Source organism: Aspergillus fijiensis (assembly GCF_003184825.1).
Source record: "Aspergillus fijiensis CBS 313.89 unplaced genomic scaffold BO72scaffold_11, whole genome shotgun sequence".
In the NCBI taxonomy this organism is placed as follows: Eukaryota; Fungi; Ascomycota; class Eurotiomycetes; order Eurotiales; family Aspergillaceae; genus Aspergillus; species Aspergillus fijiensis.
The window spans coordinates 649,669-674,897 of NW_024468987.1; the positions used below are offsets into that span (position 1 = coordinate 649,669).

General features: G+C 55.3%; 12 protein-coding genes and 3 non-coding genes across 15 annotated transcripts; 8 read left to right on the forward strand and 7 right to left on the reverse strand.

Annotated features, from left to right (window-relative positions):
* Window positions 1-76: 76 nt before the first annotated feature.
* On the reverse strand, window positions 77-189 carry BO72DRAFT_t67. The gene has a single exon. It is a non-coding gene; the product is annotated as a tRNA-Leu (tRNA).
* A 705-nt stretch (window positions 190-894) lies between these two features.
* On the forward strand, window positions 895-1,481 carry BO72DRAFT_484270 (uncharacterized protein). The gene is made up of 2 exons (XM_040947847.1): window positions 895-1,031; window positions 1,090-1,481. The coding sequence occupies exons 1-2, from the start codon at window positions 971-973 to the stop codon at window positions 1,452-1,454; spliced, it is 426 nt and encodes a 141-aa protein (XP_040804043.1). The 5' UTR covers window positions 895-970; the 3' UTR covers window positions 1,455-1,481.
* A 650-nt stretch (window positions 1,482-2,131) lies between these two features.
* On the forward strand, window positions 2,132-5,018 carry BO72DRAFT_456723 (uncharacterized protein; the record flags this gene model as incomplete). Its single annotated transcript, XM_040946292.1, has 8 exons — window positions 2,132-2,191; window positions 2,284-2,390; window positions 2,452-2,752; window positions 2,812-2,914; window positions 2,978-3,375; window positions 3,812-4,200; window positions 4,263-4,948; window positions 4,996-5,018. 8 exons carry the CDS (start codon window positions 2,132-2,134, stop codon window positions 5,016-5,018), a joined length of 2,067 nt encoding a protein of 688 aa, XP_040804044.1.
* A 249-nt stretch (window positions 5,019-5,267) lies between these two features.
* BO72DRAFT_26962 (S66 peptidase family protein) lies at window positions 5,268-6,702 on the forward strand. The gene has a single exon (XM_040940190.1). The coding sequence runs from the start codon at window positions 5,517-5,519 to the stop codon at window positions 6,612-6,614; it is 1,098 nt and encodes a 365-aa protein (XP_040804045.1). The 5' UTR covers window positions 5,268-5,516; the 3' UTR covers window positions 6,615-6,702.
* A 70-nt stretch (window positions 6,703-6,772) lies between these two features.
* On the forward strand, window positions 6,773-8,091 carry BO72DRAFT_475746 (putative phosphatidylserine decarboxylase). Its single transcript, XM_040947346.1, has 5 exons — window positions 6,773-6,889; window positions 6,939-6,980; window positions 7,026-7,161; window positions 7,212-7,770; window positions 7,826-8,091. The coding sequence occupies exons 1-5, from the start codon at window positions 6,830-6,832 to the stop codon at window positions 8,031-8,033; spliced, it is 1,005 nt and encodes a 334-aa protein (XP_040804046.1). The 5' UTR covers window positions 6,773-6,829; the 3' UTR covers window positions 8,034-8,091.
* Window positions 8,092-8,162: 71 nt separating this feature from the next.
* On the reverse strand, window positions 8,163-9,233 carry BO72DRAFT_338351 (alpha/beta hydrolase; the record flags this gene model as incomplete). The annotated part of the gene is made up of 2 exons (XM_040940579.1): window positions 8,163-8,473; window positions 8,549-9,233. Coding segments are annotated over 2 exons (996 nt in total), but the record flags the coding sequence as incomplete, so codon positions are not given.
* Window positions 9,234-9,517: 284 nt separating this feature from the next.
* Window positions 9,518-11,144, reverse strand: BO72DRAFT_445829 (Gfo/Idh/MocA family protein). Its single transcript, XM_040944147.1, has 4 exons — window positions 10,845-11,144; window positions 10,473-10,786; window positions 10,255-10,402; window positions 9,518-10,174 (listed from the first exon to the last, which is right to left on the reverse strand). The coding sequence occupies exons 1-4, from the start codon at window positions 10,975-10,977 to the stop codon at window positions 9,570-9,572; spliced, it is 1,200 nt and encodes a 399-aa protein (XP_040804048.1). The 5' UTR covers window positions 10,978-11,144; the 3' UTR covers window positions 9,518-9,569.
* A 393-nt stretch (window positions 11,145-11,537) lies between these two features.
* Window positions 11,538-11,611, forward strand: BO72DRAFT_t65. Its single transcript has one exon. It is a non-coding gene; the product is annotated as a tRNA-Val (tRNA).
* A 560-nt stretch (window positions 11,612-12,171) lies between these two features.
* Window positions 12,172-14,359, forward strand: BO72DRAFT_27003 (uncharacterized protein). The gene is made up of 6 exons (XM_040940192.1): window positions 12,172-12,461; window positions 12,518-12,592; window positions 12,653-12,919; window positions 12,999-13,276; window positions 13,333-13,728; window positions 13,781-14,359. Exons 1-6 carry the CDS (start codon window positions 12,320-12,322, stop codon window positions 14,261-14,263), a joined length of 1,641 nt encoding a protein of 546 aa, XP_040804049.1. The 5' UTR covers window positions 12,172-12,319; the 3' UTR covers window positions 14,264-14,359.
* On the reverse strand, window positions 14,025-15,466 carry BO72DRAFT_504301 (uncharacterized protein; the record flags this gene model as incomplete). The annotated part of the gene is made up of 1 exon (XM_040949145.1): window positions 14,025-15,466. One exon carries the CDS (start codon window positions 15,464-15,466, stop codon window positions 14,456-14,458), a length of 1,011 nt encoding a protein of 336 aa, XP_040804050.1. The 3' UTR covers window positions 14,025-14,455.
* Window positions 15,467-16,179: 713 nt separating this feature from the next.
* On the reverse strand, window positions 16,180-16,935 carry BO72DRAFT_456729 (uncharacterized protein; the record flags this gene model as incomplete). Its single annotated transcript, XM_040946293.1, has 1 exon — window positions 16,180-16,935. One exon carries the CDS (start codon window positions 16,933-16,935, stop codon window positions 16,180-16,182), a length of 756 nt encoding a protein of 251 aa, XP_040804051.1.
* A 1,456-nt stretch (window positions 16,936-18,391) lies between these two features.
* On the forward strand, window positions 18,392-18,950 carry BO72DRAFT_493873 (uncharacterized protein; the record flags this gene model as incomplete). Its single annotated transcript, XM_040948420.1, has 3 exons — window positions 18,392-18,525; window positions 18,591-18,740; window positions 18,839-18,950. 3 exons carry the CDS (start codon window positions 18,392-18,394, stop codon window positions 18,948-18,950), a joined length of 396 nt encoding a protein of 131 aa, XP_040804052.1.
* Window positions 18,951-19,324: 374 nt separating this feature from the next.
* On the reverse strand, window positions 19,325-21,396 carry BO72DRAFT_493874 (extracellular metalloproteinase; the record flags this gene model as incomplete). Its single annotated transcript, XM_040948421.1, has 4 exons — window positions 19,325-19,511; window positions 19,573-20,541; window positions 20,603-20,997; window positions 21,058-21,396. 4 exons carry the CDS (start codon window positions 21,394-21,396, stop codon window positions 19,325-19,327), a joined length of 1,890 nt encoding a protein of 629 aa, XP_040804053.1.
* A 1,632-nt stretch (window positions 21,397-23,028) lies between these two features.
* On the reverse strand, window positions 23,029-23,110 carry BO72DRAFT_t66. Its single transcript has one exon. It is a non-coding gene; the product is annotated as a tRNA-Ser (tRNA).
* A 1,225-nt stretch (window positions 23,111-24,335) lies between these two features.
* BO72DRAFT_445831 (SDR family NAD(P)-dependent oxidoreductase) lies at window positions 24,336-25,212 on the forward strand. The gene has a single exon (XM_040944148.1). The coding sequence runs from the start codon at window positions 24,382-24,384 to the stop codon at window positions 25,156-25,158; it is 777 nt and encodes a 258-aa protein (XP_040804054.1). The 5' UTR covers window positions 24,336-24,381; the 3' UTR covers window positions 25,159-25,212.
* Window positions 25,213-25,229: the final 17 nt, after the last annotated feature.

Sequence of the window (25,229 nt, forward strand, 5' to 3'; positions counted from 1 at the left end):
ACCCCTATGAACACCCACCGGGAACAGCCACCGCCATGCCAAGCCAAGCGAGCAACGGTCACCATGCAAAAAGATATGACAAGAGTGGGATTCGAACCCACGCCATCAAACGATGATCAGGAAGCTTGTGAAAGCTGAATGCTAAGGTAACCTTAACCTGACGCCTTAGACCAACTCGGCCATCTTGCCTTGATGTGTTACTGCCGAGGGTTTTGCTTATATGATGCTGAGAACAAACCAAGCCAGGTGGAAGATGTGCCAACTTCTGGTAGAACTGGTCGGTCCTCGGAGGGTTTATTTGTTGCTGGGTGTGGTATTTAGTGTCCTCTGTGGACTTTCACTATCGATTGACCTTCTATGTGGTCTTTCTGGGGTTGTTGATGGGAGTGGGCTGGAATCGTGAGAGCTTGCTCGAGGTATATATTCTTCTCATGGCCGATGCCGACGATGTCGCTGGAGAGACACGCACAGATCCATTTATGCATCGGATAGAGCTTGAAGAGTGAATAAGCAGTATCAAATCCCACTCGAATGTAAGATTGAGTCCATACAACAGATGCCAGAGGCACTCGTGGAAGTTACCACTATGATCTATCAAGCCCGGACAAGAAGGGAGGCGGCACCCACCACCACCTCAAGTCCAAGGTCGATTCCATCGACAACAACTCGACCACACCTGAATCGACATGCTCTCCCATGAACCCAAGCTAGAGTCAACCTGGAAATAATGCAGTCACTGAGCGCTGTAACAGAGCCCAATGAGCGAATCATCTGCCCCCAACCTAGCCTAATCCGCCCGACCCCATGAAGTCATCCTCATGTCAACATCCCCCAACGCACTATATATCCAGCTACCCAGCTCCATCCCACCCAGCCTTCCCACTCACACCTCCCAAGCTTCACCGACTCAAGTGCACCTCACTACCCCACCACACATAACCCCACTACACACATATACCAGGGCAGCAAAATGTCCTTCCCAACCTACAACCTCCGCCGCCTCGCCCTCACCCACACCCCCCTCGCCCAGCGTAAGCCCTACCCACCAGCCCAAACCCCTATACCACCACCCAACGCTAAAGCAAACAGGACCACGCACAACCCCAGCCGCCGCCGCCGCCGCCGGCGGCGCCTCAGCAGTCAGGAGACTAGCAAGCAGAGCCTCCCCGGGCCAAACCTCCAACGTCGCCAACCCGCAATCCAGCAGCCCGGAATCGCAATCCATCAACGTCGCCCGCGGCAAGCAGGCGCGCCACGCCGACACCCCCGACACGGCGTCGGTGCAGTCGCCCATCTCGTCGCAGTTCGGGCCCACGAGCGAGGCCCACGAGGGCGAGGAGCAGACCTCCGCGGACGCGCAGATCAAGAATCACCCTGGGGAGTCGGAGGCGACCAAGCGGCGGAATGTGGAGAGGGCGGGGGAACGGCCTTTAGGGGCGGAGGATCGGCAGTGATTTTTTCTTGGGGGTTGTTCTGTACATATGGGAGGGGAGGGGGGTTGGATGATGGGTTTTGATTGTGATTGTAGGTGGTAGATGTGGAAAGATGGGGTTTTTCGAGGGGTCTACGGTTGATGTACTGTACGATGGATACGATACAGATATTATCTTGTCTAGTTGGATCTTTATCTGGGATGTATCTTGAAATTGGCGACGACTAGAATTGTTGTATGACCGAGAAGCCAGGAATCTGCACGGTTACTTCATCCAGCATGAGCATTGCGTGGGTCACAGACCTGGACCGAGACTACGCTCGGCCCCGATTAGGGTTGTGGGGGTGTCTCATGCAGTGGACTCTGCAGTCCCCGTAGGCGCTGACGGCGCGATGACGGCACCAGATGCCCTTACCCTAAGCTCCCTCCCTAACCACGCCATCGCAGATCTCCCCATCCAAGATCCGGTCTCCATTCTATGTGTATGTCATCCACCTTGCGTCTTGATGATCCGTTCCTTTATCTGTGCCCCCCAAGATTAAATACAAAAATGAAAGAGTAATAACAATCACACCGATAATACTCATAGAATTAGAAATAATTAGACTCCCGCATCGACCCAGAACCTCATCACACCAGCCACACCAACAACGGTGCACTCTTCTACCATCGCAAACCCAACCCAACACGAACGACAAAATGGCAGATAGCATGGACTTCCCCAAATCCCTGACCCTTGAAGACGCAGGCGGCAGCAGTGTACGCCCCCGATCTTCCCCCTCACAAACATCAAAAATCCCAATTCCCCTCTCCTACCTCATACTAGGTACCAAGCTAACCCCCCCGAAAAGTCCCAAGGCTCCCGCCCCACCCAACAAGACCAATACACAATCCTCCGCCCCGACGCCTTCGAAAGTAAGAACGACCAGCTCGCGCTCTTCGCGGTCTACGATGGCCAGTACGCTTCCCCTTTCCTCACATCCACATCCATTCCCACCGACTAACAGGTAAACAACCAGCGGCTCAAGCAAAGTTGCCAAACACGCCCGCGACAACCTCCCCGTCTTCCTGCGACACAGTCCCGACCTCCCGACGGCCGAGTACGAGAAGGCGATCGTCGAGGCCATCCGGCGCGAGGAGGAGCAGCTGCTGCATGAGTTCTGGGAGGGGGAGGATAAGCATGCGCTGGCGGGGACGACGATGGCGCTCGCGATCGTGAACCTCACGCGGGGCGTGTTGGTCGTCGGGAATGTGGGGGATTCGGATGTGTTGCTGGGGGAGGAGGGGGGTGCTGCTGGGTGTGGGACGGGGATGGAGGTGGTAGGTTCTTACCCAGTCCCTGGGATATGGGGTGGTGCTGATGATGATGGTGGGAGCAGACGAGATTATCGACGACGCATAAGCCCGAGAGCGACGGGGAGAAGCATCGGGTTGAGTTGGCGGGCGGGACGGTCAATACGGAGAGTGGGACGGCGCGAGTGGGTGAGTCTTCCCTTTCCTTTCACACTTTGGGGCATCCGAACCCGGGCTGAGGTCCCTCACCAGGAGCGCTGAACATGTCCCGTGCCCTGGGCGACCTGCGCTACAAAACCCCCCTCAACAACATGACCCAGCGTGCCAAGAGCGGCAGCGGCAGCGGCAGCTCCGAAGGAGGGACCCCCTCCGCCGCCCACGACACCCCCCCGCAGCGCGGCGACTTCATCTCCAGCGAGCCCGCCCTCAACCGCGTCGACCTCCGCGACGATCGTCGCTATGTGCTGGCCCTGCTGTCCGATGGCGTGACCAATGTGCTGGATGACGCGACCATCCTCAACCGCATCGTCGAGCTGCGGCAGTCCGGGTTCGACGCGACGCGGGCGGCGCAGAATATCACCGAGGGGACGACGGCGCTGCCGGGCAGTGATAACGCGACCTGCGTGACGGTTTTTCTGGAAGGGCCGAAGGTTGGGCAATCATGACCCGAGCCTTAATCTAAAGGTTAGATGAGGTGATGTGTGAGGTGGTGAGGTGGGCGGGGGCGTGCATATTAGATAGCATTGCATTGCGTGCATGCATAGCATAGGTGCATTTCACAGGACATCCGGATGCGATTGGATCAGTGGGATGATACACAATACAAACCTAGGGTAGTAGCAGCCAAGGTTCAACGCACTGCAACATGGATGAATCATGGATCTAGACACCCCCCCCCCCCCCCCCCCCCCCCCCGCGACCAATGATCATCGCCGGAAGCGATAGCCGAGGCGATCAGCGTGGCCCGGTCACAATGAGATCAGCCTATACTAGTACCATAGAACCTTGGCTAGTAGCACCACCACATGTTCACGTCATGCTTAGCATCCAGCAGACAAGAAATATATAGATTATCCCGCGATGTAGCCCGGATGGAAACTCCCCGTCAAGAATTACTCAATTGCACCTACCATGTTCGAGAATATCGTCACCCCCCAGCTGAAGAGCCGGCCGCAGCGCCCTGCCCCCACCTTCGGCCCCTTGGCCACAAGCAACATTATCGACATCCGGACGGACAAAAGCGAGAGCCAGCTCCGAAAGTCGCTGCAGGACTCCGTGCATGCCGCGTGCCATGGACAGGCCGCCATGCCCGACTTGCTCCTCTGGGACGAACAGGGGCTGCGCCTGTTCGAGGAGGTGACCTTCTCCCCGGCCTATTATTTGACCAACGAGGAGATCGGGCTGTTGGAGAAGCACCAATACCAGATCGCGGAGCATATCCCCTCTGGAAGCATGCTGGTTGAACTGGGCAGCGGGTGAGTCGCGAGTGGCCCCTCCTGGGCTGTCGTCCGGAGAAGAACGACACTGACCGAGCAAGCAACCTCCGCAAGGTGAAGATCCTCCTCGAGGCGCTCGACGCGCTAGGCCGCGAGGTCGACTACTTCGCCCTGGACGTCTCCTTCGCCGAGCTGCAGCGCACGCTGAGCATGGTCCCGCCGGGCATCTTCCGGTACGTGCGCTGTTTCGGGCTGCTGGGGACCTACGACGACGGCCGCGAGTGGCTGCAGCGGTCGGACCTCCGCGCCCGGCCGAAGACCATCCTGTCTCTGGGCTCGACGCTGGGCAGCTTCCCCCGGGCGGACGCCGCCGGGTTCCTGGCCAGCTTCGTGCACGCGCATGCCGGCACGGGAAGCAGCCCGTCCTTTTTAGTTGGGTTGGATGGATGTAAAGAGCCGGCACGGGTGCTGGCGGCATACAATGATCCCGAGGGGGTGAATCGCCGGTTCATCACGCATGGGCTGGAGCGGGCGAATGAGATTCTCGAGCACGAGGCATTTGCGCTCGATCGCTGGGATGTGGAGGGGCAGTGGAACGTGGAGAACGGCAGCCACGATCAGTTCTATGTTTCCACTGGGGAGGTGGATCTGGCCGGCAAGAGAGTCTCAGCGGGGACGCGCATCCGAGCGGTGCGGAGCCACAAGTACGATGGCGATGATCGGATGGCGCTCCTTGGGAGGGCCGGGTTGGAGGAGGTCGATGCGTGGGCATCGGGGAGTCGGTATCGTGAGTGCAGCCGCATCCTGTGAGAACCAGCGCTAACTGATGTGCAGATCTGCTGTTTTTGAGCAGCTGATAGAGATAGACAAGGTTGTTTTGAGCTGATAGACATATCCGTACCTGATGTGATGATTCTCCTGCGCATCTCATGATAATACCTGCAGAACCTGGCTGTCTGGTCGTCCGTAGAGCTGCAACTATGCAAACATGCAAACATGCAAACATGCAAACAGACCAAATCAATGACGACAGCAAATGTCAGATCAGCCAAACAGCACCAACAGTGCAAACACCCCGCATCGGCCAATCAGGACATCCCCGCATTCTCGAAGGATGCTTTGCAAACATCCCCATCTCATGATGGTGTTTGATTCAGTTGAGGGATTCGGAGTATATAACAGCATCAGTTGCCTTGATAAAATGATGCAAAGTACGCAGTATCTGTTGAGCCCTCATCTATCATCCCCATCCTTATATTGATTTTAAATCCATCTGAACTCACCTCCTTAACCTTGGATTCACATTGTATAAGTTATCAACCCTACACTCAACCATACTGTAATCACATCCCACCATGGCCATCACCGCAGCCCTAACTCAACCCACCATTCTCCCCCCCGCCCTCCGCCCCGGCGACACCATCGCGCTGGTCTCCCCGTCCGCCCGCCTGAACAGCATCCTCCCCACGCCCCTCCACCGCGGCCGCCTCTTCCTAGAATCCCTCGGCTTCCGCGTGCGCATCATCTACACCCCCTACCCCGAACCCAGCACCATCGCCGACTCGATCCGGATCCGCACGGGGGAGCTGCACGAGGCCTTCGGGGACCCGACCGTCCAGGCGATCATCTGCACGATCGGCGGGCAGCACGCCAACGAGCTGCTCCCGCACCTGGACTACGAGCTCATCCGCGCGAACCCCAAGATCTTCGTCGGCTACAGCGACACCACCTTCCTGCACTACGCGCTGGAGTCGCGCGCGGGGCTGCGCACCTTCTACGGGCCCAGCGTGCTGACCGACTTCGCCGACGTGCATCCGCTGCCCTTGACGGTGGAGCATCTGCTGCATGTGCTGACGGGCAGCCAGGGGGCCGGTGGGGCGGTGGGGCTGGTGCCGCGATCGCCGCGCTGCGCCGTCGAGCACAACGATTTCCAGTTCGGGCGCGATGCCTCGGTCGAGCCCCGCGTGACGGGGCCCGCGCCGCCGTGGCGCTGGGTGAGACGCGGTCGTGCCGAGGGCAAGCTGTACGGCGGCACGGTGCATATCGTCGAACGGCTGCAGGGGACGGTGTTTGCGCCGGCCTCGTGGCAGGGCCATGTTCTGCTGCTCGAGTCGGCCACGGGGTTCGATACGATCGAGCGCCCGTATTCGGTGGCACGGTTCAGGGGCAACTTGGTGGATTTGGCGTTGTCCGGGGTGCTGGGGGAGATTAGTGGGTTGGTGGTCGGACGGGGGTATAAATATGATGAGCGCATGCAGGAGGAGTTGGCGGCGGTGATTGTGGAGGTGTTGGACGTGGTGGTCGGCAGGAAGGATGAGCTGCCGGTGTTGATGAATGTGGATGTGGGCCATACCAGTCCGTTTGTCACGCTGCCGTTTGGGGCGAGGGTGAGGCTGGATTCGGAGAGGGACGAGTTTGTGGTCTTGGAGGCGGGCGTGTCGACTAGTACTTAGTCTGGATTGGTGTATTGAGGGTTATTTCTAAGTTCTCTGAGTAATAGCAGTGAATAGCATATGGTACTGTTTACCTAATAGAGTAACACCTCCCCTCCCATCATCCTTACATCATCCCCGCACGCGGAGATCTCCTGCCACCATCTCTGCATCCACAACACAACTGGAACTCTTCCCCACGAACAACCACAACGGACTCCTACCACAACAGCAACATGAGCTTTCTCGACGTCCTCCACAAGATCGCAGACGACCTGCTGGCCCGGGTCAAAATGGTACGTAGTCCTCCCACCCCTCCCGTATCCAAGCCCACTAACCTCTCAGATCCAAAACCGCCAAGTAGGATGGCTCACCATCAACCGCAAGGTCAACTTCCTTCTCTGTTGCCTCAAACAAAGTTAACAGACCCAGACCGGCCAGCTCGTCCGCGAACAGCAACCCCTCTGGAAGAAACTCAAACTCCTCCTGCTGTTCAACCCTCTCACCGAATGGCTGGACACCACCCACCTGATGCGCCTATACATGCACCGCGAAGCAATCAAAGAGGGTATTTCCTTTCCTTTTCCTCCCCTAAACCCCCATGCTAATGGCGGACAGGCCAAGAAGAAGCCACCCCGACCTCGCGCAACCGCATCGCCGCCTTCATCGCCTTCTACCACATCGACATGACCCAATTCGACCCCTCGGATATTTCGGCCTACCGCAACTTCGAGGACTTCTTCGTCCGCGCGCACCGGCCCGGCTCGCGACCGATCTTCGAGCCCGATAACCCCCGAACGGCAGTTGTTGTGGCTGACAGCCGCGTCGTGGCGTACGACTCCGTCGCAGAGAGCCAGAAGGTCTGGATTAAGGGGTGCGACTTCTCGATCACCAACCTGGTGATGGACCGGCGGCTGGGGGCGCAGTTCGACGGCAGCGCGATCGCGAGCTTCCGCCTCTCGCCGCAGGATTATCACCGTTTTCATTGTCCGGTGCGTGGGACGGTGACAATGTATAGGGGTATGCCTGGGGATTACTACGAGGTGGATCCGATTGCGTTGCGGAGTGGGGTGGATATTCTGACGCGCAATGCGAGAGACTATGTTGTGGTGGATAGTGAGGAGTTCGGGGAGGTGCTGTTTGTGGCGATTGGGGCTGCGCAGGTCGGGACTGTGAGGTTTGTTTCCCCTGGGTATAGCCAAAGGGGTGGAGATGCTGATGTGTGTCGGTAGGATCCACGAGCGGTTCCAGCAGCCGGGGGCTCGGATCGAGAAAGGCGAGGAGTTGGGACATTTCCAGTTCGGGGGGTCGTCGATCATCGTCGCCTTCCAGCGGGGGCGGATCGTCTTCGACGAGGATCTGCTGCGGGCGAGCAAGAATGCCATCGCCACCGATGTGGAGGTGGGCATGAGTCTGGGACGGGCGGGGGAGAAGGCGTAATCTTCTACAAGGATTTGATACTATCTGCGCGAATTTGATACCAAGACCAGCCCAGCAGGTCTATGTCTATGCAATTATATCCATCTATCCTCCGCTCTGCCCATTCCCATCCCCGCTGCTCCGCCCCTCCGCCAACGCCCGCACATCGCGCGCCACCTCCCTCAACGCCCGCATGGCCGCCTCGCTCCACGGCGCCATCTGCAGAAACCCATGACACAGCTCCGCATAATGCCGCCACACGACCGCATTGCCCGCGGCCTGGAGCTTGCTCGCGAACTCCACCCCGACATCCCGCAGCGGATCGAAGCCACACGTATACACCCTGGCCGGCGGCAGTCCCTGCAGCTGGTCGGGGGGTTGCATCCCCGGGGAGATATACCGACTGGACGGCGCCACCCCGTCGGGGATGTAGTTAGCCGCGAAGTTGAAGATCCCGTTACCTGCGTGCCCATGTTAGCATCGCATCCCACTTCAGCCCAGCTTTCATGAACCATAAACAGAAGAGCAAAGGGCACACAGCCCCGTAAACACATCAATAAAAGAGAAGGACATGCAATCCAAATACAACCCCGCCCCGTCATTATTCTCCACCGCGGCGGGTGTATCGAACGGCAACCTTGCCTCGGGGTACAGTAGCACCAACCCATCCAACCCCTTCTGCTTCCGATCCACTCTCCGGAGAGAAACCGCCGCCGTCATGTTCCCGCCGGCACTGTTCCCGCCCCCGAAGATCCGGTCCGGGTCGACGTGGCGCGCCTGCCCGCCCTCCCCGCGCAGCCAGTCGATCACCGCGTCGTACTCGTCCAGCTGCGTCGGGTACGTCCACTCCGGTGCCAGCCGGTACTCGACCAGGTAGATCTGGATGCCGGCGGCTTCGGCGAGGAGGCGGCAGCCTGGCTCGAAGTCGTCGCCGCTGCCGACGGTGTACCCGCCCCCGTGGAAGTAGATGAGGGCTGGGGCCAGGTTTTGCGGGGTCGGGCTGGCGGTGTCGGTGTCGGAGTGGCGGTGCGGGGTCGCGGCCGGGCGGGACGGGTACAGGATGCGCAGGGGGATGGTGCCGTGCGGCCCGGCGGGAATGGCGGTGTGCTCGACGTGCAGGATTGAGAGCTGTTTTGATGTGGGGATGTTGCGCAGGCTGAAGGTCTGGACGTGGTGGCGTCGTTCTTGGAAGATGTCGCGGCCTGAGAGCCGGAGAGTCGGGTTTTGGGTGAGGAAGGCTTGCACTTCCGGGTCGAGGGTGCTGCGGGGCGCGGTTTGGGGGATCATTTTGGCGTGGTTTTGGGTTCAAGGGTTCGAGGGTTCAAGGTGGTGAGCAGGTGTAGGGTTGCTTATGGGCCAGGGAGTGGTGGTGGTGGTGGTGCTTGTTTATATGCTTTCAGTTAGGGTATAGATCTGGTGGGGCCTGTGAAATCAACCCAACGTCATTGTTCTCGGAAGCAGCGGACATACACTACATTACTCGATACTAACACAGAATTAACTACCTAGTACTCATTAATCATAAATTCAAGATGAAGCATATCCCACTACTGCACACTACTCCTTCTCATCCGCCTGCTCCCCCCGCACCGGCAGCCCCGCCGCGCGATACAACCGATCAATGCACTCCATCTGCCAGATGCTCTCCTCGCCGGGGATCCAGTACGCGGGCGTCCTCCCGCGCACCGCATCGACAAACGCCTCCAGCTGCCACCGATACGTACTCCACGCCGACTGGCCGCCGCGCGCCCCGTCGCTGGTCGTCATGTTGCCCCACAGCGGACCCCCGCGATACTGCCGGTGGGACCTGGTCTTCCCCGTCGTCTTGTCCGTGATGGCGATGTAGTGGTACAGGTGCGGCATCATCGCGTTGTAGAAGAAGATGATCGCCTTGTCCGTCTCCACCTCGATCGACGGCAGCTCCCAGAACCGCGGCACCAGGCCCCCCGCCGCCCACGCCCGCGCCATGTCCGTGTAGATCCGGCTGTGCACTTCGCGGCCCTGCGCGTCCTCGAAGGTCACGTACGCGTACATCGCCTCGTCGACGCGCGGGTCCGCCGCCGAGCGTCGCGCCGTCACCGAGTGGATCGTCTTGGGCAGTTGGCTGCGCAGCGCGTAGCGCGTGAACGAGAGCGCGTACGTCATGTCCATTGCGGATCCGCCTGCGCTTGTGTCAGGATGCAGTTACCTAAACATAAAAGATGAAGGAATAAAGAAAAAGAGGAGGACAGGGAGTGCAGACCCGCAAGATCATACTGCCACCGGATATCCCCCTTGGGCACCCCGGGACTGGCGGTCATGATGGCCTCGGTCCGGATGATGCGGCCGTACTCGCCGGATTCGAGGATGTGGCGGAAGGCGTGCGCCGCGGGGTGGAATTGCCAGTGGAACTGCGCGCAGATCAGTCTATGCTGCATTCATAATAAATGCTGCATGCAAAGTCTCGAAGAGCGAACGCACCGCTTCCTCAATCGTCACCCCCTTCTCCTTGGCCTGGTCGATCAGCGCGCGCGCCTCCTCCGCGTTCGAGGTGAAGGGCTTCTCGCAGAGGACGTGCTTCCCCGCCTGGATCGCCTTGGCCGCCCATTCGTAGTGCAGCCCGTTCGGGGTCGAGATGTAGACGATGTCGACGGCCGGGTCGTCCAGCAGCGCCTGGTACGAGTCGTGCGACCGGGTAAAGTGGTACTGCTTGGCGGCGTGGGCGGCTGTCGCGGCGTCGCGCGAGGCGATGCTGTAGAGGATCACGTCGGGGTGGGTTTCGACGGGATGAATGACTGCGTAGGTAAGTATGGGAGACATATGGAGGTGTTGGGATCTGGTGGTGAGGCGTACCAGCTGCGGCGTTGATCTGGGCGGAGGATAGCACGCCGAGCCTGAGGGCATTCGGCGACTTCTGCGGCGCGGAGTGCAGAAATGCGCCCAGGTACTGGTGGAGGAATGTTGCGCCTTGAAGAACGAGAGCCATCTTGCTTCAGTTCGTTGCCGATATCAAGGTAGCAGTGACCTTTGTCGAGTTGAGAAGAGTGTTCCTAAGTTGATGTTTATGTGAGGTGGGCGGAGAGCGATAAGAGCGGAGTATAAGTTGTGAGTGATGACGTTGACAGCCCGTCACTCTTGCACTGGTCGACAGGTCCAGTGTGGACAACGCTTGAATGGTGTAACTTTCGTCTCTTCCAATCGTATTGATCAGTGTAATCACCTAGCATATGGTGCGTTGTGTTGTGGTCTGATTACAGGGCCTAGTCTGGATGTCCACGATTGACGGTCGGTTGACGTCTTGTGTACATTGTTTCAGTATGATGCATTCTTCAGGTTGATTTGGAAGGTTGGACTCTAGGAGGAAATCACATCGCTCCACTAGTCAGTCAGTCAGTGAGGCTCGGGATATACAAGTTGGAACTTCACCATCCTCACCTTGGGACATCTCATCACATAGTGTTGAACTGTGAATGAGTCCAACTTCATTTCAGGCTACAGCAAGTAGTAGAAACATTTGGCATAAATAAAAGGCATATTATATCAATTGGCCGGATGGTGTAGTTGGTTATCACGTATCGTTAACACCGATAAGGTCCTGGGATCGAGCCCCAGTCTGGTCATTGCTTTTTGCTTTTGCATCTGCATTTTGCCACCCTTGCTATCTTATCGCTGGCCGTCCGACCCTGTCACATCAACCCCTCTCGGTTGATGCTAGCTATTTATGCATCTGTCCTAGGTGCACTTGGTGCACATGGTGCACCAAGTCAATGGCCGTCCTTGAGACTTGGACCCTCTTTTGGCCCCCACGAGTCTACCTCAAATCTCAGGTTCATCTCTTCCGAGAATGGGATCTAGTCTGCCCCTCTAATCTTATCACACCCAATGAGCATAGCCCTAAACCCCCTGATCTGGGAACATGCTCGGATCCTCCCCTGATCATCTCGTACTTCTCAATCTACGTGCAACGCCCGTTATATGAATGCAGCTACGGCTCATCTTTCTTGTCTGCTAGCATTCCTGCTTTGCATTGATCACAATGGCACTCACACCAATTCCAAGCGCCGCACTAAGCCGAATGTACAAGCCACCACGACTAACCGCCGCAGACTAAGCGCCGACCCTGAAACGGACTTGCAGCTATGACCAATGCACCCTGTGCCGCCCTAGACTGTCCCCGATGGCTTTGCCCCTCAGCTCAGCCTTGCACCTCGCTTTCCCTATTGTTGTAACCTTCCCCTCTTTTACCACCCGCATCACTCTTGCTGTGAAACCACAGCAGCAGCAGCAGCAGCAGGACCGGGCTCCTCACCCGCGCAACATATCCAAACATGACAGCATCACATCTTCTCTCCCTCCTCGCGCTCCTCGCGACAGTCACCTCAACGCAGACAGCAAACACCACCTTCAGCAAACGCGGCTCCGTACTGACAGACCTATCCGGTGGATTCTGTCGGAGCTATCAATTCGGCGGTACGCTCATCCCTCCTTCTCATCCATGTTCATCAACTAAAACAAGGTATCTGCAGTAAATATCGCCAATGATGTCCTCTACATGGTCGACCTGGATGGCGGCCTCGTCCCCGACGACGGGAACAGTTCCCGTGCGCCCACCCTCCCGAACCCCCCGAGGAGATCATTCGGATGTTGACGAAAGACAACAGATAACTACATGCTGCAGCTGGATTTGAGCCAGTCATTCTCGATGAACGATGGCGCAAACTACAAGATGAGTCTGGTGGACGCGCAGATCCCCGTGCTGAAGGATCAGGCGCTGTGGTCCAGTCGCGATAACAGTTCCCTGTTCTTGTATGGTGGACGGCGGGCGAGCAATATCAGTCTGGATGAGAAGGTGTGGAAGTATGAGGTGCAGGGGGGGAAGTGGGAGGTGCAGGAGACGAGTGCGGTGCCTGTGCGGTATGATGGTGGAGGTGAGTGGCCTTTTTCTCTTATCGGGGAGGAGGGTTGGGGTTAATGGTGGAATGGGCTGGTGCTGATGGTGCGATGTAGTGAATGTCAACGTGCCTGAGCTGCAGAGCGCGTACTGGCTCGGTGGGTATCAGGATTCCTCGACAACAACCGCCATCACCGATAGTCGGCGGATGTATGCGACCAGCATGGTGGAGTTCAACACGACAACCGGCGAGATCGCCGAGATCGAGTCCCCCGTCACGCCTGTGCAGGACGGAGCGTTGGTGTATATCCCCGTCGGAGAGAAAGGGCTGCTGGTGTTTCTGGGCGGGGAGACGCCCTCGATGGTCAACGGCACCAATGCGACTATGGCTGTGGTGAGAGCAAGCGGCATTGAACATGGGCACGAGCCCAGCTGACGGAATCCCTGCAGAATAGCTGGAACTATGTTCAGGTATACGACATCGCCTCCGGCAGCTGGTACAACCAGTCGACGAGCGGCAGCGTGGCCTCGCGCACGCAGTTCTGCGCCACCGTCCAGCACGATCTCTCTTCCGCCTCGTATCAGATCTATGTGCTCGGCGGCGCCGACTATCACTCCCAGGACGTGATCACCGACGTGGATTACCTCTCCATCCCCTCCTTCAAGTGGTACAACGCCGCCGGACTCAGTGAAGGCCGGATGACGCTCAGCTGCCAGGCTTATGGAAGGCAGATCTTCGGGGTCGGCGGCCGTCTCGCCTGGGCTGACGATTCGGACGCCGGTTGCTACACCATGCCCGCGTTTATCTACGATGCGCAGTCCGAGGTGGTTCGGTCGGGGTTTGACGTAGGTTGCCTAATTTAGCCAACTGACACAGTCTGTGCTGATCGGAAGATAGCCCGGGTTAATGACATACTCTCTCTCGTCCGCTACCGCGGCGGACATCAAAGCCTCGCCATATCCCTCCAGTTGGGCCAGTCCAGCATTGAAGGAGCTGTTCGTCTCGCAAACCAACACCACATCAGCAACGGCTTCGCCCTCTCCGACGAGCAGTAGTGGAGTAGGCTCACACTCACACGCAGGAGCGATAGCCGGCGGAGTGGTGGGCGGAGTGGTCGGTCTTGCTCTGCTCCTCGCCTTGGGGTATCTCTTCCTCCGACGGCGGCGTCGGGCTGTGTCTCAAACGGAGGAAAGCCTGCCAGTTGCTGCAGGTAGTTGGGAGAAGGCCGAACTCCCCACCTCGGGGTGTACGGTCAGTGAGGTGTCGGGCGAAGCGGCGGCGAGCGAATTGGAGAGTGAGCAGCTTATGACACGCCACGAGCTGGCCGGGAGCAACGAACGTGTTTATGAGCTGGATGCGCAGGGAGCGGGTCAGAGGTAATGTTAATTGTTTTTTTCTTTTGAAATACAACAGCGTCGATGCGATGCCACTATGTACAGTTAAAGTGGAAAATCGAAAGTTCTTTCGAGATGATAATATTGATATATAGCCTGGTTTGTTCCATATCACACCGGGCTTCTACAATCACTCTTATTCTTTTGATATGGATCTCCAATTGTGAAGCACATCGGTCTAGATATAATGATATAAGTCCTCAAACAGATTCGCCAGCCAGTAAAAAGGGCTCGGTTCCCGAATCAGGCGCTCGGCAAGGGTTGGTCGATGCTGTCTGATATACTGAACGGCGTCCCTCGTTGCGTCCGTGACCAAGGTGACTAGCTCGGGCTCGAGGGCCAAGAGCTCACATACCTGCTCGTCGGAGAACCGATTTGTGGCGTCCGTCCAGAACAGCGTCCCGAGCAGTTTGTGCCATTCGAAGCCCAGCTGCATCAGATCGGTTCCATTGACGACCGCCATCTGCACCAGGGCCGGGCCATCCTCCATCTGATATAGACTGTAGATTGTTTCACAGAGTGAGGCCCTTGCACCGTAGGCCAGGGCCAGCCTGGTTCGTTCCGCGTCCCCGGGCTGGGGGTACTGGCCTTCGAAGTAAAGACACCGGTGCTCTCGCCCAACCCAGTCCAGCGCAGTGCCGGCACCTCGAATCCCCTCCTTCCGATCTGTTTCGTCCAGGTTGGGATCCGCGCCGTGCTCGAGCAGGAGCCGGACGATCGTCGTATGTCCGTCCCGGTTCCCGATGCACAACGCCCAATGCAGCAGGGGCTTGTTGATACTCGGCCTGGCCCCCAGCCCAAATCGGAGGTTGGGATTGCCCCGGGCCTTCAGATAGTTCTGCACCAGGTCGATCTGGCCCCGTTTGATGACGTGGTACAGCCGAGGGTACCGCTTCCATCTTTTGGGATGAGCTTCCACCGCGATTGATGCCCCCTGGTCATCTTGCCGCATCCTGGCTTCGATGTCGGCGGCCGTTTGCGACTCCCACTCACCCCCCCAGTAGTTGACGGTCGCGAGCGCCCACTTGTGGGCTTCGTGGGCGCGCTCCAGCTCCTCGCTGAACTTGTTCTTCAATTCCTTGCACGTCCGGCTCAGTCGGCTGAGGGTCCTAGCGTCCAGGTAGGAGGCATACTGCAGATGCAGTTCGTTAGGCAGTTTGATTAGAGGATTAGTTGGTTGTTCATCCATGGTGGTGAAACCGTAGGCCCGAGGGTTTGTGGGTTGTGACTCGACTACGAGATGCGATGCAATATATAATCGGAGTTGCGGAGTCCGGTTTCCAACGTTGTATCAGTATCCTTTCTAGTCACTTCTTTATATAACAAACAGCCAAAAGGATGCCATTCTTCGCATCAAAGGCAGTTAGGGAGTTCCCGCTAGACTATTATCGTTCGGTCTTTGGAGAATCTGTTACTAGTCAGAGAGATTCTCTTTTGGGGGCAGAGAACAAAGGTGTTCATGACATCTTCAATCAACCGGAAGAACTAGACATAGTGAAAGGTTGCTACTTGACTACTCTCATTGAATATGAATGCAAGATGTGTATTTTCTCGAACAGATGTATTAAGAGGATTCTATTTTTTGCTTGGTTGGTACTGCACAAATGGCCAGACATGGCATGACCACATAAGGACTTAGGGTTGGAGTTAGTGATTTCTGACCGGCTTAGGGACCGGCTGAGACCTTCTGGGAATATTCTCAGCGATATGAGGTCTCCGAGGTAAGGTGCTGAAACGTGTTCTTGATTTTCTTGGTAGTTGGAACTAGCTGAATCATCAATATCTGAAGCAGCCTGATAAGTGTATTATATTTTATAACCGGATTACCCAAACCAAGCAACACAAGCCGGATCATGGCCCGTCGAGCGCCTCCTGATAGATCTCACGCCCTCGCTCCATGATTCATGTGTTGGCCAGGTCGTCAATCCGAGGATGATCGATCACCTCCATGTAAACCGCGACTGCTGGGTGGTAGTTCATGATATCATCAAAGGACAATTGAACCGCTTCCTCCTGCAGACTCTGGAGATCCGGCTCTATGGCTTCCAGGCTCTCCAAGTACTCCCACAGCTCCAGCCATGCCGCATAGGCGGGACTCGGGTCGAAGGTCCGCCCAGCATCCAGCGCGGTGCGACCGTTATAGTCGAGGGCGTTGGGCCGGGCGCCGACCTCGAGCAAAAGGCGCAGAGTGGTGATGTCCTCCCTGAAGGCTTTCTGGCATTTAATAACCCCGTGCAGCAACGGCCCGCGAAGGCCGCGCGACCGCACGGTCGGCATAAGTCCGGCTTCCAGAAACCGTTGGATCTCCTCGCCCTTCCCCTCTCTCACCGCGTCTTCCAGTCGCTGCCGGTACCGATGCCGATCACGATTAAGTTGATACTCATACGTAAGGGTGCACGCATTCTGATGATCTCGGACATGCACAAGGATGTCGGGATGGTCCTCCGGGACCCTGACCCCGTCCCAGTAGTGGTCGTACGTTAGGGCATCCGCTTCGACGTGCTTGATGATCCTCTGGGCCTCATCCCGGAATACAGCCCTCAGGGCTTTGCAAGTCTTGCTGAGTCGGAATATGGATTGCCCATTGAGGTAACTGGTATAATGCAGATGGAGCTCGTTGGGAAGCTGGGGTAGCATGGCAGTCGTTGGTTGGGACATTTTGGATGAATCGATTTTGAGAAGACTGCGGAATTACTTTCCTCTACCGATTACGAGGGCTATAAGTAGCGGGTGATGGTTCTTTCCACGGTAAGAGCCTTGGTAAAGATGTCATAACTTTACCTTCTCCAATGTTGGGACAGGTGAATGAGACCTATAACTCCAATAAAGGGATAGGAACTACAAAAAACAACAATAGGTAACCGCACCACTGTTCCTTTGACCTTTTCCTTTGAGTCATCTATGCTATGGTGCTTGTAGAATCAAGCCTGGCAGACTAGGAGTGAACATAGTGGATGGCCCATAAAAGGTCATGGAGTAAGTGGTGAAGCATGGCTGGTCTACAACCTACGTAGTATTTTCACTTTTGCTGTACCTATGTGGTAAACACAGTCTTAGAATATAGATACAAAGTGCTCTCAATTGTGCTTGAGTCTTTATTTCGCGGCACTACAATCACAATTCCATGTCAGATGCCACGATAGATGGGCGTCCTGGCTTAGTGTCGGTAAGCGACAGAGTAACACATACTTCCCTTTCCACTCAGTCGGGAGCTGTGAGCCTTTATGATCCTTGGACCTTCCAATGTACATAGTGACATGACCAAGGGTAGACCGTCTTTGCGCTTGAGATGCGAAATCTATAACGAAAGCCAGCATTAAAGCACCTTGATGCTCTCCTGTCTATCTCAATTGTCTATTATGGAGTGGATTTACCTCAGCGCAATATTGATTCCGGTTAAGAAGCAGGAGGTAATCGGAAAGAAAAGAAATGTCGGATGTGTCGGTGACCGTTGATATCCGGGTGATTGCAAATTGGTCGAGCTCTTTCCCCGCATGATTGCTGGGCTTGCTTGACAGCCTATGGAGTTCGACATCATAAGATATCTCTCTCCTCCAATCCGAATCGCACCGACAGCGTAACAGTACCTCTCAGATGACCCCTACGCTCTGGTGACTCTGCGCGAGCACGATCAGCATGTAGAATTGGGCATTTGGGACACAGTGATATCAATCTTAGAGTTGGACGGACAAGTCCCCCAGGATGAGCCCTGAAACATGTCCCAGTAAATAACACCATATATCCACACGTACGACTTCGATCTAATGTACCTGATTATGTACAGTGATACCGAGTTAGTCAAAATAGCCCTATTCCGAAAACAACGGTCTTCGCCGAGGACGAGACTCTTAAATCCCGCCGGCATATTTTGAATACGTCTATTCTTTATTGGACGTGACCTCGGACACTACGATACTACCGACATTCGTAACGGTCAGCCAGGATGATGAGTAAATATAGCGCGAAAATCGCTGCTATCGTACTCACGACAGAGTTCGATAGCTATATAACCCTCTCACTGTATCCGCAAAACCTCTCTCTCTCACCACCCAGAATCAGAAATTCGCATTCTTGGTCCCTAGACTTCATTCCACATCCAATTACCACTCTCAGCATGCGCTTCTCTCTTATCGCGCTTGCAGTGTTCGCTGCTGCCTCCGCCGCCATGAAGCTGAGCGACGTGCCCGGCACCGAGGCCAATCCCCTTGAGCTAGACAGCAACTACGTAGTCCAATGGACTTATGACGAGTATGTTTCTTCTTTAGATGGGCCACAGAGACCGTGATCACGGATACTAAGATATTTTGGCACAGAAACGAGAGAGACAAGCCCGTCTGGGTGGCTCTCTCGCACTACGATCAAGGCGGGTACTCGGAATGCTACCTGCTCTCCGGCCAGCTGCGCGCCGGGGACGGAAGCTTTCGCATCCCAACGCACCCTGTCTCCCAGCCGGTTACCCAAGTGTACGTTTACATGTCTTATCGTTGCTCCGATGACTACCCTCAGTTATTGGAGCTATATGACGCAAGTTCTGATATCGACCCCCATCCCTGGCATATAGTACCGGATATCGGTTCCGCCTGCACCAGACCAACCAATGCGTCGCCAACCCCGGCATCGAGGACCAGACGAACCAGTTTCGCCTCAGGCCTTACTACCCACCTACGAACTAGGCTTCTTTCTTGGGCCGGTGAGCTGGGGTGAAAGTGGTTCGAGGGCACTAGGTCTTGGGTCTCTGTTCATCCACAGGTTATGCTGGGAAGGTCGCTTACAATGGAGCCTGGTCAACATCTATTCCAGGTATACAGTCTACGCTGTCGATACCTGTTCATTGGAATAAAGGATTGTGGATGGTCTTGATGTGTTTTGTCTGCTTGGAATCTGGAAGAGTGATGTCGGGAACCATGTGTTATCGAGAGGCTAATTCAATTGCGAAAGCTTGGAAGAACTGCTACTTCGTGACAAATTATACATAATGGTAGCAAGGGTGCTCAGAATCATAGATTAAGTGCGGCATATGATCTTCCCTACCCCTCCATTGTGAGGATTAGCACACCCCAAAGGGGACGATGTTGCTGTCTAAACGAACTGACCCCTTGGTCTTAGCCCCTTGGCCCAAGCCCCGCTTGGCAAAGCCCTTCCAGATGGCACACTGATTGGCCCCCTTAGTTAGCGCCCTATCGGCATCCAGAATGGCGTCCCGGGCTTGAAGAAATGTTGGATTGCAAGGTTGTCTAGTAGACTTGCGTTAGTTGTTGACCAAGGCCAGAAAGAGCGAAGAAGACGGTTACTCACAGCGCCATCGCATCCATCACCAGTTTCATAGCAAGATACCTCCCGTCCGTGGGCACCTTGTCGCGGAAGACCGGCTTGGGGCCATCGTTCTTACCGTATCGATCGATTAGATTCCACAGGATCTCGTACAGTATGCTCGCCCACACCGACCCCGCGTCATGGAGCATCAGCATCCCGTCCACGCTGGCGTAGGTGAGCGGGTTGGTGGTCAGCGAGGTCGAGTAAGGGTAGAGACGCGACCCCTGCCCCGAGGCGTTGGACGCCCAGCCACCGAAGGCGTAGTCGGTGGCGCGTGTGTCGTGGGGCTTCAGGCGCATCGCGGTGGCCATGAAGTCGCTCCACCCTTCGCCCATGCCGCCGGCTTCGAAGGCCGACAGGCACCCCGAGTTGGCCGGGCCACCCGTCAGTCGCGTCGACAAGCCATGCGTGTACTCGTGGATGACCATCCCCGCATCGAAGTCGGCGTCGCGCGGCGGATCCGAGTGAGTGAAGATGTTGATGCGCATGTGTCCTGGTTCGCCGTCGGGAGGAGCCTTGAAGTACGCGTTGTTGTACGACAGCCCGTCCTGCGCGTTCAGGATCACGTAGTCGTTCTCGCGGCCGCCCCGGCCGCTGTTGTTCCATTGGAAGTTGCCGGCTTTCTCGGTGAATCCCAGCGTGTAGAGGAGGTCGTGGTAGGTGTTCGCTGTGTAGAGTAACTGGGTGATGGATGCGTTGACGTACGCATCCGGAGGGGACATGGTCGGTGAGTAGGCGTACTCGAACTTGGAGGCTGGGCTGCTGGGCCGATAGTTGTCCATGTACGGTGCCAGACCAGAGGGATTGGACTGGGCAATCCCGTTGTTTCCTCGCGTAGTGGTGTAGATGGTGTTGCCATCTCCTTGCCAGGTGAAGGGAGAGGCGGTTTTATCCCACGGGTCGGTGACAGTCGTGCGTGCCCCCTCCGTTGGATCATTCAACCCCCATTCACTGCGAGAGCATTAGCTGATGTGTTTCTGTGGAATGAGAATCATAATTGGACTCTACCCACTAAACCTCGTAGGTAGCAGAAGAAGCATAGTCCACGACACCATGGACTGTCGCATTGGCGCCTGCATCCACGTATGTCAGGTACCAATTCGAGTCCATGTGCGCCTCGACTCTCCAAGTCAGAGCGAGACTCTCATCTGACTTGAGTAAAAAAACTAATCTTGCTTTGGGCTCAGTGATGGCCCCCGACGTGCCCTGGAATACGTGATTATTTGTCCCCGGAACTCTCTCGCACTTCAAATTGTCCAGGGAAAGTGCCAGGCTCAATGCTTTAGATGCACGGTCAAGGGCTGTCACTGGATCGATGACACCCTGCCTGAGAAGAGGGTTGCCGTGGGGAATCTTTCCAGTATAGAACGAGTTCCCGTACGAAAAGACTGTCCCATCTTTTCCGACCTATATAGATCGGTGTATTATAAATCATATACAACACGAAAGGCAGATCGCAACACCCACATTGACATTGAAGTCGGCATTATCAATGTCCATGTCATGGACAGTTTGTCGAAAGTGGACATGCGCCACGTCGTTCTCACCGATGTAGTGGTCATCAATCATGCGAAAGGCTGCCCCGGGGACGATGGTCTCGACAAGCCGCGTTGCAGTCTCCAGATAGTTGGCTTGTCCAGCTCGAGCAGCTAGGCGGATGTTGTCAGCCACCGCGTCAATTGAGTTCACGTAACTGGCCCGTGAGGTCAAACGTAAGGTATTCGGGTCTATAGCCTCAAGATTCAGGCTGTTGGATAGCTGTAATGGAAGAGCGAGCACGCACAAAGAAAGCGAAACTGCAACCATGATAGACGCCCACATCTCGATTGTCACGACTTGAAGCAGAAGATCAAGATGGACGGAGCTGGGCCGAGTCAGGAATTATCCCTTCTCTTCCACATCCTCGATTCACTCGATAGGAACACATGAAAGTCTTTTAAACGCTTAGAACATATGGTCATCCTCTGCAGTCGCTAGACCGGATCCTATCTTGTCCATGCCCTTTAGTTCTGCAAGATGTCCTGCCATCGTGCTCGATGAAGCCAGGCCATAATAACGATAATTCCATATCCAGCGAGTTGCAGGAAGCATCTGGCAGCGACATCGCCTGTATCTGAAACTAAAGATATGCCTATGAGATAGAAAACTGAGATCACGCGGTATTACATGCGCATGTGCCTTTGCTGAAGCTTTTGTCCCTCAAGACATAGTCACACCAGCCAATCCCGTTTTGACATCCAGTGTAACCCATGGCTGACCAGGGGCTTTGCCAGGACCCGAGATCTGAAGAATGGTCTATTCTTCCAAAATCCGTTCTCTCTACCGCGGAGGCTTAGCACTCACTCCCTAGGGTTAGCGGTGGAGGGTTGGGGACGAAGAAGTGGCTTTTTGCTTTTTCTTTTCTTCATTTCGCCTGCCAGCATGCCAGAAGGAGACATCTGAGTACAGGCCTCATCAAGTTCCTAGCTATACACTACATGCATTGCCGATGCGCAAAGTCCTCTGAGCAGGAAGTATTGACTTGGCTCTCCAGAACATGTATACATCACGTACCAAGCCATTGGTAAATGTTAGATGGTATAATTACTACACGAGCGTTGCCCTGAGGATATGTCTAATTGCTCTCGATGCAGTGCCTGTGACGGACTACGCTTATTTGAATTGAGAAGTTTCAACGGCAGACGACTTGTGACTTGCCGGGTGGCCAAGAACCAGCAAACTACAAATCGGATAAAATATCATTCGCCACGTTTCCCACTCCTTAGTTTCTGTGAGACGTGCTGAAAGTCAAATCAAATGCGACCCTTTTGGTCCCAGCTCGCGGGGGCCCGGGTGCTTCCGTGTTGCATTGGCTTGGAACTGTCTTGTCGTAGAGATCGATGATAAGGTGGGGGAGGATGAAGGGAGACCAGCACTGTCACCGCAATGTAAATTGCCCCCCTGGGTGATGAAGTTCTTACTGACGTGTCGGGGTCACTGAGGTGTGTGTGCCCTCCATAGCAGATCTGACTGGAAGACAGAGCTTATTACTCTAACCCAATGATACAGTCGAGTCAGACTTTGAACTTGATGATTGATGATCTCTGGAAAACTTCATCTGAACATGGATCTATACAGACGTATTTATCCCCCGAGGACTGGTCAATGACAAAGGGAGACCAGAAAGCTGACGGAAAGACAGAAAAGATGAAGAAAGGAGACAGCAGACCCTGTCAGATGCGCGTATCCAAGGCAATAGATATGCTAGCGGACGTTTAGAGATCTTACCTGTGTGTAATGGGGTTTATCAAGTGTGTGAGGGAAATGTTAGTTTCATTCGCATCTCTTTGTTCGCAACACTGCTCACACATGCTACAGCCAAAGCTTCTAGAATTACTGGAGTCATGTAGAGATAGCCGGGTAGAGTTAGGGGGGCCAGCAAAAAAAGAAACAAAAAAACGACAACAGTCGGATTTGAACCGACGCCTCCGAAGAGAATAGATTTCTAGTCTATCGCCTTAGACCGCTCGGCCATATTGTCTTTTGTTGAAATTGGTCACAGTTTTTAAACTTATGTTACTATGCCTGCTGAGTCCCACCCATGCCATTCAACATAAGTTATCTTCCTATCGTATGTCACCAGAGATAAGTTAGTTGACTTTGGTTGTAATGGTTCAGTCTTCGCATTTATCCAATGGCCTACAATAAAGTACTCTACAAGAGACCGTGCAATTTCACAGCTGGAATTCATAATAGCATTCAGGAGTTTAAAGAGACAGATGAATAATTAAGCAAAGAAATAAAAGAGCTTGGGGGGGGGGGGGCAACCCAGACACAGACACTCATTCGCAACATGCACTTGAACTTGTGTCTTTCTTTAATGAAGTCCTATAAGAGTTAGTGTTTGAATCAGAACAATAGACAACAGCTACATTCAAGGCAACCTTGCCTCACCGACTCCCAGCCAACGCGTGGTGAGTATAATTCGAGAGTGGATCCGTGTCGATAAGGGAGCTCTCTTTTCGGAATAGGAGGAAACCCTGCAGAATATCATTGTTGGGTGAAATCCAGCGTTCTTAAAGCCAAGGTCAATCGACACAATATACTTTCCTTGATGTTGATCACAAAATCGGCCAGTTGTCACAATCAACTTACGATCACAGTAAAGATGGAATTTGGTCAATTCATCATACGAATTCAGTGAGCTTAGTGACTCATGGTCTTGGTTTGTGACCTGGGAAGGGGATACGGAGACCGTAAGCTCTTGGATACTGAACATTTCCAGCGAGTCCTCATCTCTCTCGGTCATGCTGCCTGTCGGATGCCTAAATTGACCTCACTGGACTATGCAATCGATTGCAGTCCCAAGTTTGAACTTAGCGTGGTGTTCATTCCGTATGAACGTGCAGACCTGATCTTGAACTCTAAGCATCGACCTGATAAACGCGCTGCTCTGGCTTGGAATTGCGCATTCGAGAACCTCCCTGCGACTGTGGGAATACCCTGGGGTCTGATAGCAGTCATCTCACCATGGCCTCCGGCTTAGGTGATACTTTGCACCGCATTTTACGTGGTTTTCTTCTCTTTACAGTGAGCAGAAATACGTGCGCAGCTGGCTGCCAAGCATCATGATGTATGCACTATCATGTAATTAGTGGGGTGTAACTGCAAGGGTAAGTCTATCCGCCGCGGGCCATCCCCGCTACCCCTCAGTGCTTTCCCGGAGTAGCCCTGGATCATTAAGATAAAAGTCTCTCGCCTACCCACTATCTTCCCCACTACTTCGTTACCCTGATTGACCCCTCACCCAGAATGACCGACAAGTCCCTTCAAGGCAAAAACGCCATCATCACCGGCGCCTCCCGCGGCATCGGCCGCGGCATCGCCCACGAACTCGCCCACCGCGGCGCCAACATCCTCCTCACCTACCAGAGCGCCCACGCGCAAGCCGAGGAAGTCGTCTGCGACCTCATCCAGCGACACGGAGTAGACGCATTCGCCGTGCAGGCTGAGGGCAGTGACATCGACGCGCCTCTGCGCATCGTCCGCGCCGCCGTGGAGCGCTGGGGCGGCACCATCGACATCATCGTCAACAATGCGGGCGCCAGGGACGACTACGCCTTCGAAGAGATGTCTTACGCGGCGTGGGAGGCGCAGCTCGCCACGAATCTCCGCTTTCCGGTCTTCCTCATCAGAGAGGCTACCCCGTACTTCGGCAAAGCGCCCCGCATCGTCAACTTCTCCAGCAGCTATGCGCGCGACGGCCATCCGGGGTGCACGGCGTACGTGGCTGCCAAGGGGGCGATCGAGAGTCTGACGAGGTCGTTGGCTACGGAGCTGGGCCACAAGTATAATGCGACCGTCAATTGTGTGAGTCCTGGCCCGGTGGATACGGAATTGTGGCAGCGAAGCATTGAGGATGCGGAGGTGCGGCAGGATTGGGAAAGGGTGGTCAAGAGTACCCCGGCTGCCCCGAGGGTGGCGGACGTTGATGATATTGCCCAGGTGGTGGCGTTCCTCGTTGAAGAGGGCAGTCGGTGGGTTACGGGGAGTGTTGTCAACGCTAATGGGGGGTTGTTGTTCAATTAACTGTCTGGATGACATGGCAAAGATTCTTAAGGCCTATATTTGTACATATGTTTGGATGGAATAGGTCACAT

What these genes read in the sequence shown, in the direction of transcription:
- BO72DRAFT_484270 (XM_040947847.1), top strand. Translation starts at nt 971, where the DNA reads ATGTCCTTCCCAACCTACAACCTCCGCCGCCTCGCCCTCACCCACACC. An exon ending in CCACACCCCCCTCGCCCAGC is followed by an intron (nt 1,032 to 1,089) that starts GTAAGCCCTACC and finishes TAAAGCAAACAG; the next exon opens with GACCACGCACAACCCCAGCC.
- BO72DRAFT_26962 (XM_040940190.1), top strand. Translation starts at nt 5,517, where the DNA reads ATGGCCATCACCGCAGCCCTAACTCAACCCACCATTCTCCCCCCCGCC.
- BO72DRAFT_475746 (XM_040947346.1), top strand. Translation starts at nt 6,830, where the DNA reads ATGAGCTTTCTCGACGTCCTCCACAAGATCGCAGACGACCTGCTGGCC. An exon ending in GGCTCACCATCAACCGCAAG is followed by an intron (nt 6,981 to 7,025) that starts GTCAACTTCCTT and finishes TAACAGACCCAG; the next exon opens with ACCGGCCAGCTCGTCCGCGA. An exon ending in GCGCAGGTCGGGACTGTGAG is followed by an intron (nt 7,771 to 7,825) that starts GTTTGTTTCCCC and finishes GTGTGTCGGTAG; the next exon opens with GATCCACGAGCGGTTCCAGC.
- BO72DRAFT_445829 (XM_040944147.1), bottom strand. Translation starts at nt 10,977, where the DNA reads ATGGCTCTCGTTCTTCAAGGCGCAACATTCCTCCACCAGTACCTGGGC. An exon ending in CCAGATCAACGCCGCAGCTG is followed by an intron (nt 10,787 to 10,844) that starts GTACGCCTCACC and finishes TTACCTACGCAG; the next exon opens with TCATTCATCCCGTCGAAACC. An exon ending in GGGTGACGATTGAGGAAGCG is followed by an intron (nt 10,403 to 10,472) that starts GTGCGTTCGCTC and finishes ATCTGCGCGCAG; the next exon opens with TTCCACTGGCAATTCCACCC.
- BO72DRAFT_27003 (XM_040940192.1), top strand. Translation starts at nt 12,320, where the DNA reads ATGACAGCATCACATCTTCTCTCCCTCCTCGCGCTCCTCGCGACAGTC. An exon ending in CCAATGCGACTATGGCTGTG is followed by an intron (nt 13,277 to 13,332) that starts GTGAGAGCAAGC and finishes GAATCCCTGCAG; the next exon opens with AATAGCTGGAACTATGTTCA. An exon ending in TGGTTCGGTCGGGGTTTGAC is followed by an intron (nt 13,729 to 13,780) that starts GTAGGTTGCCTA and finishes ATCGGAAGATAG; the next exon opens with CCCGGGTTAATGACATACTC.
- BO72DRAFT_445831 (XM_040944148.1), top strand. Translation starts at nt 24,382, where the DNA reads ATGACCGACAAGTCCCTTCAAGGCAAAAACGCCATCATCACCGGCGCC.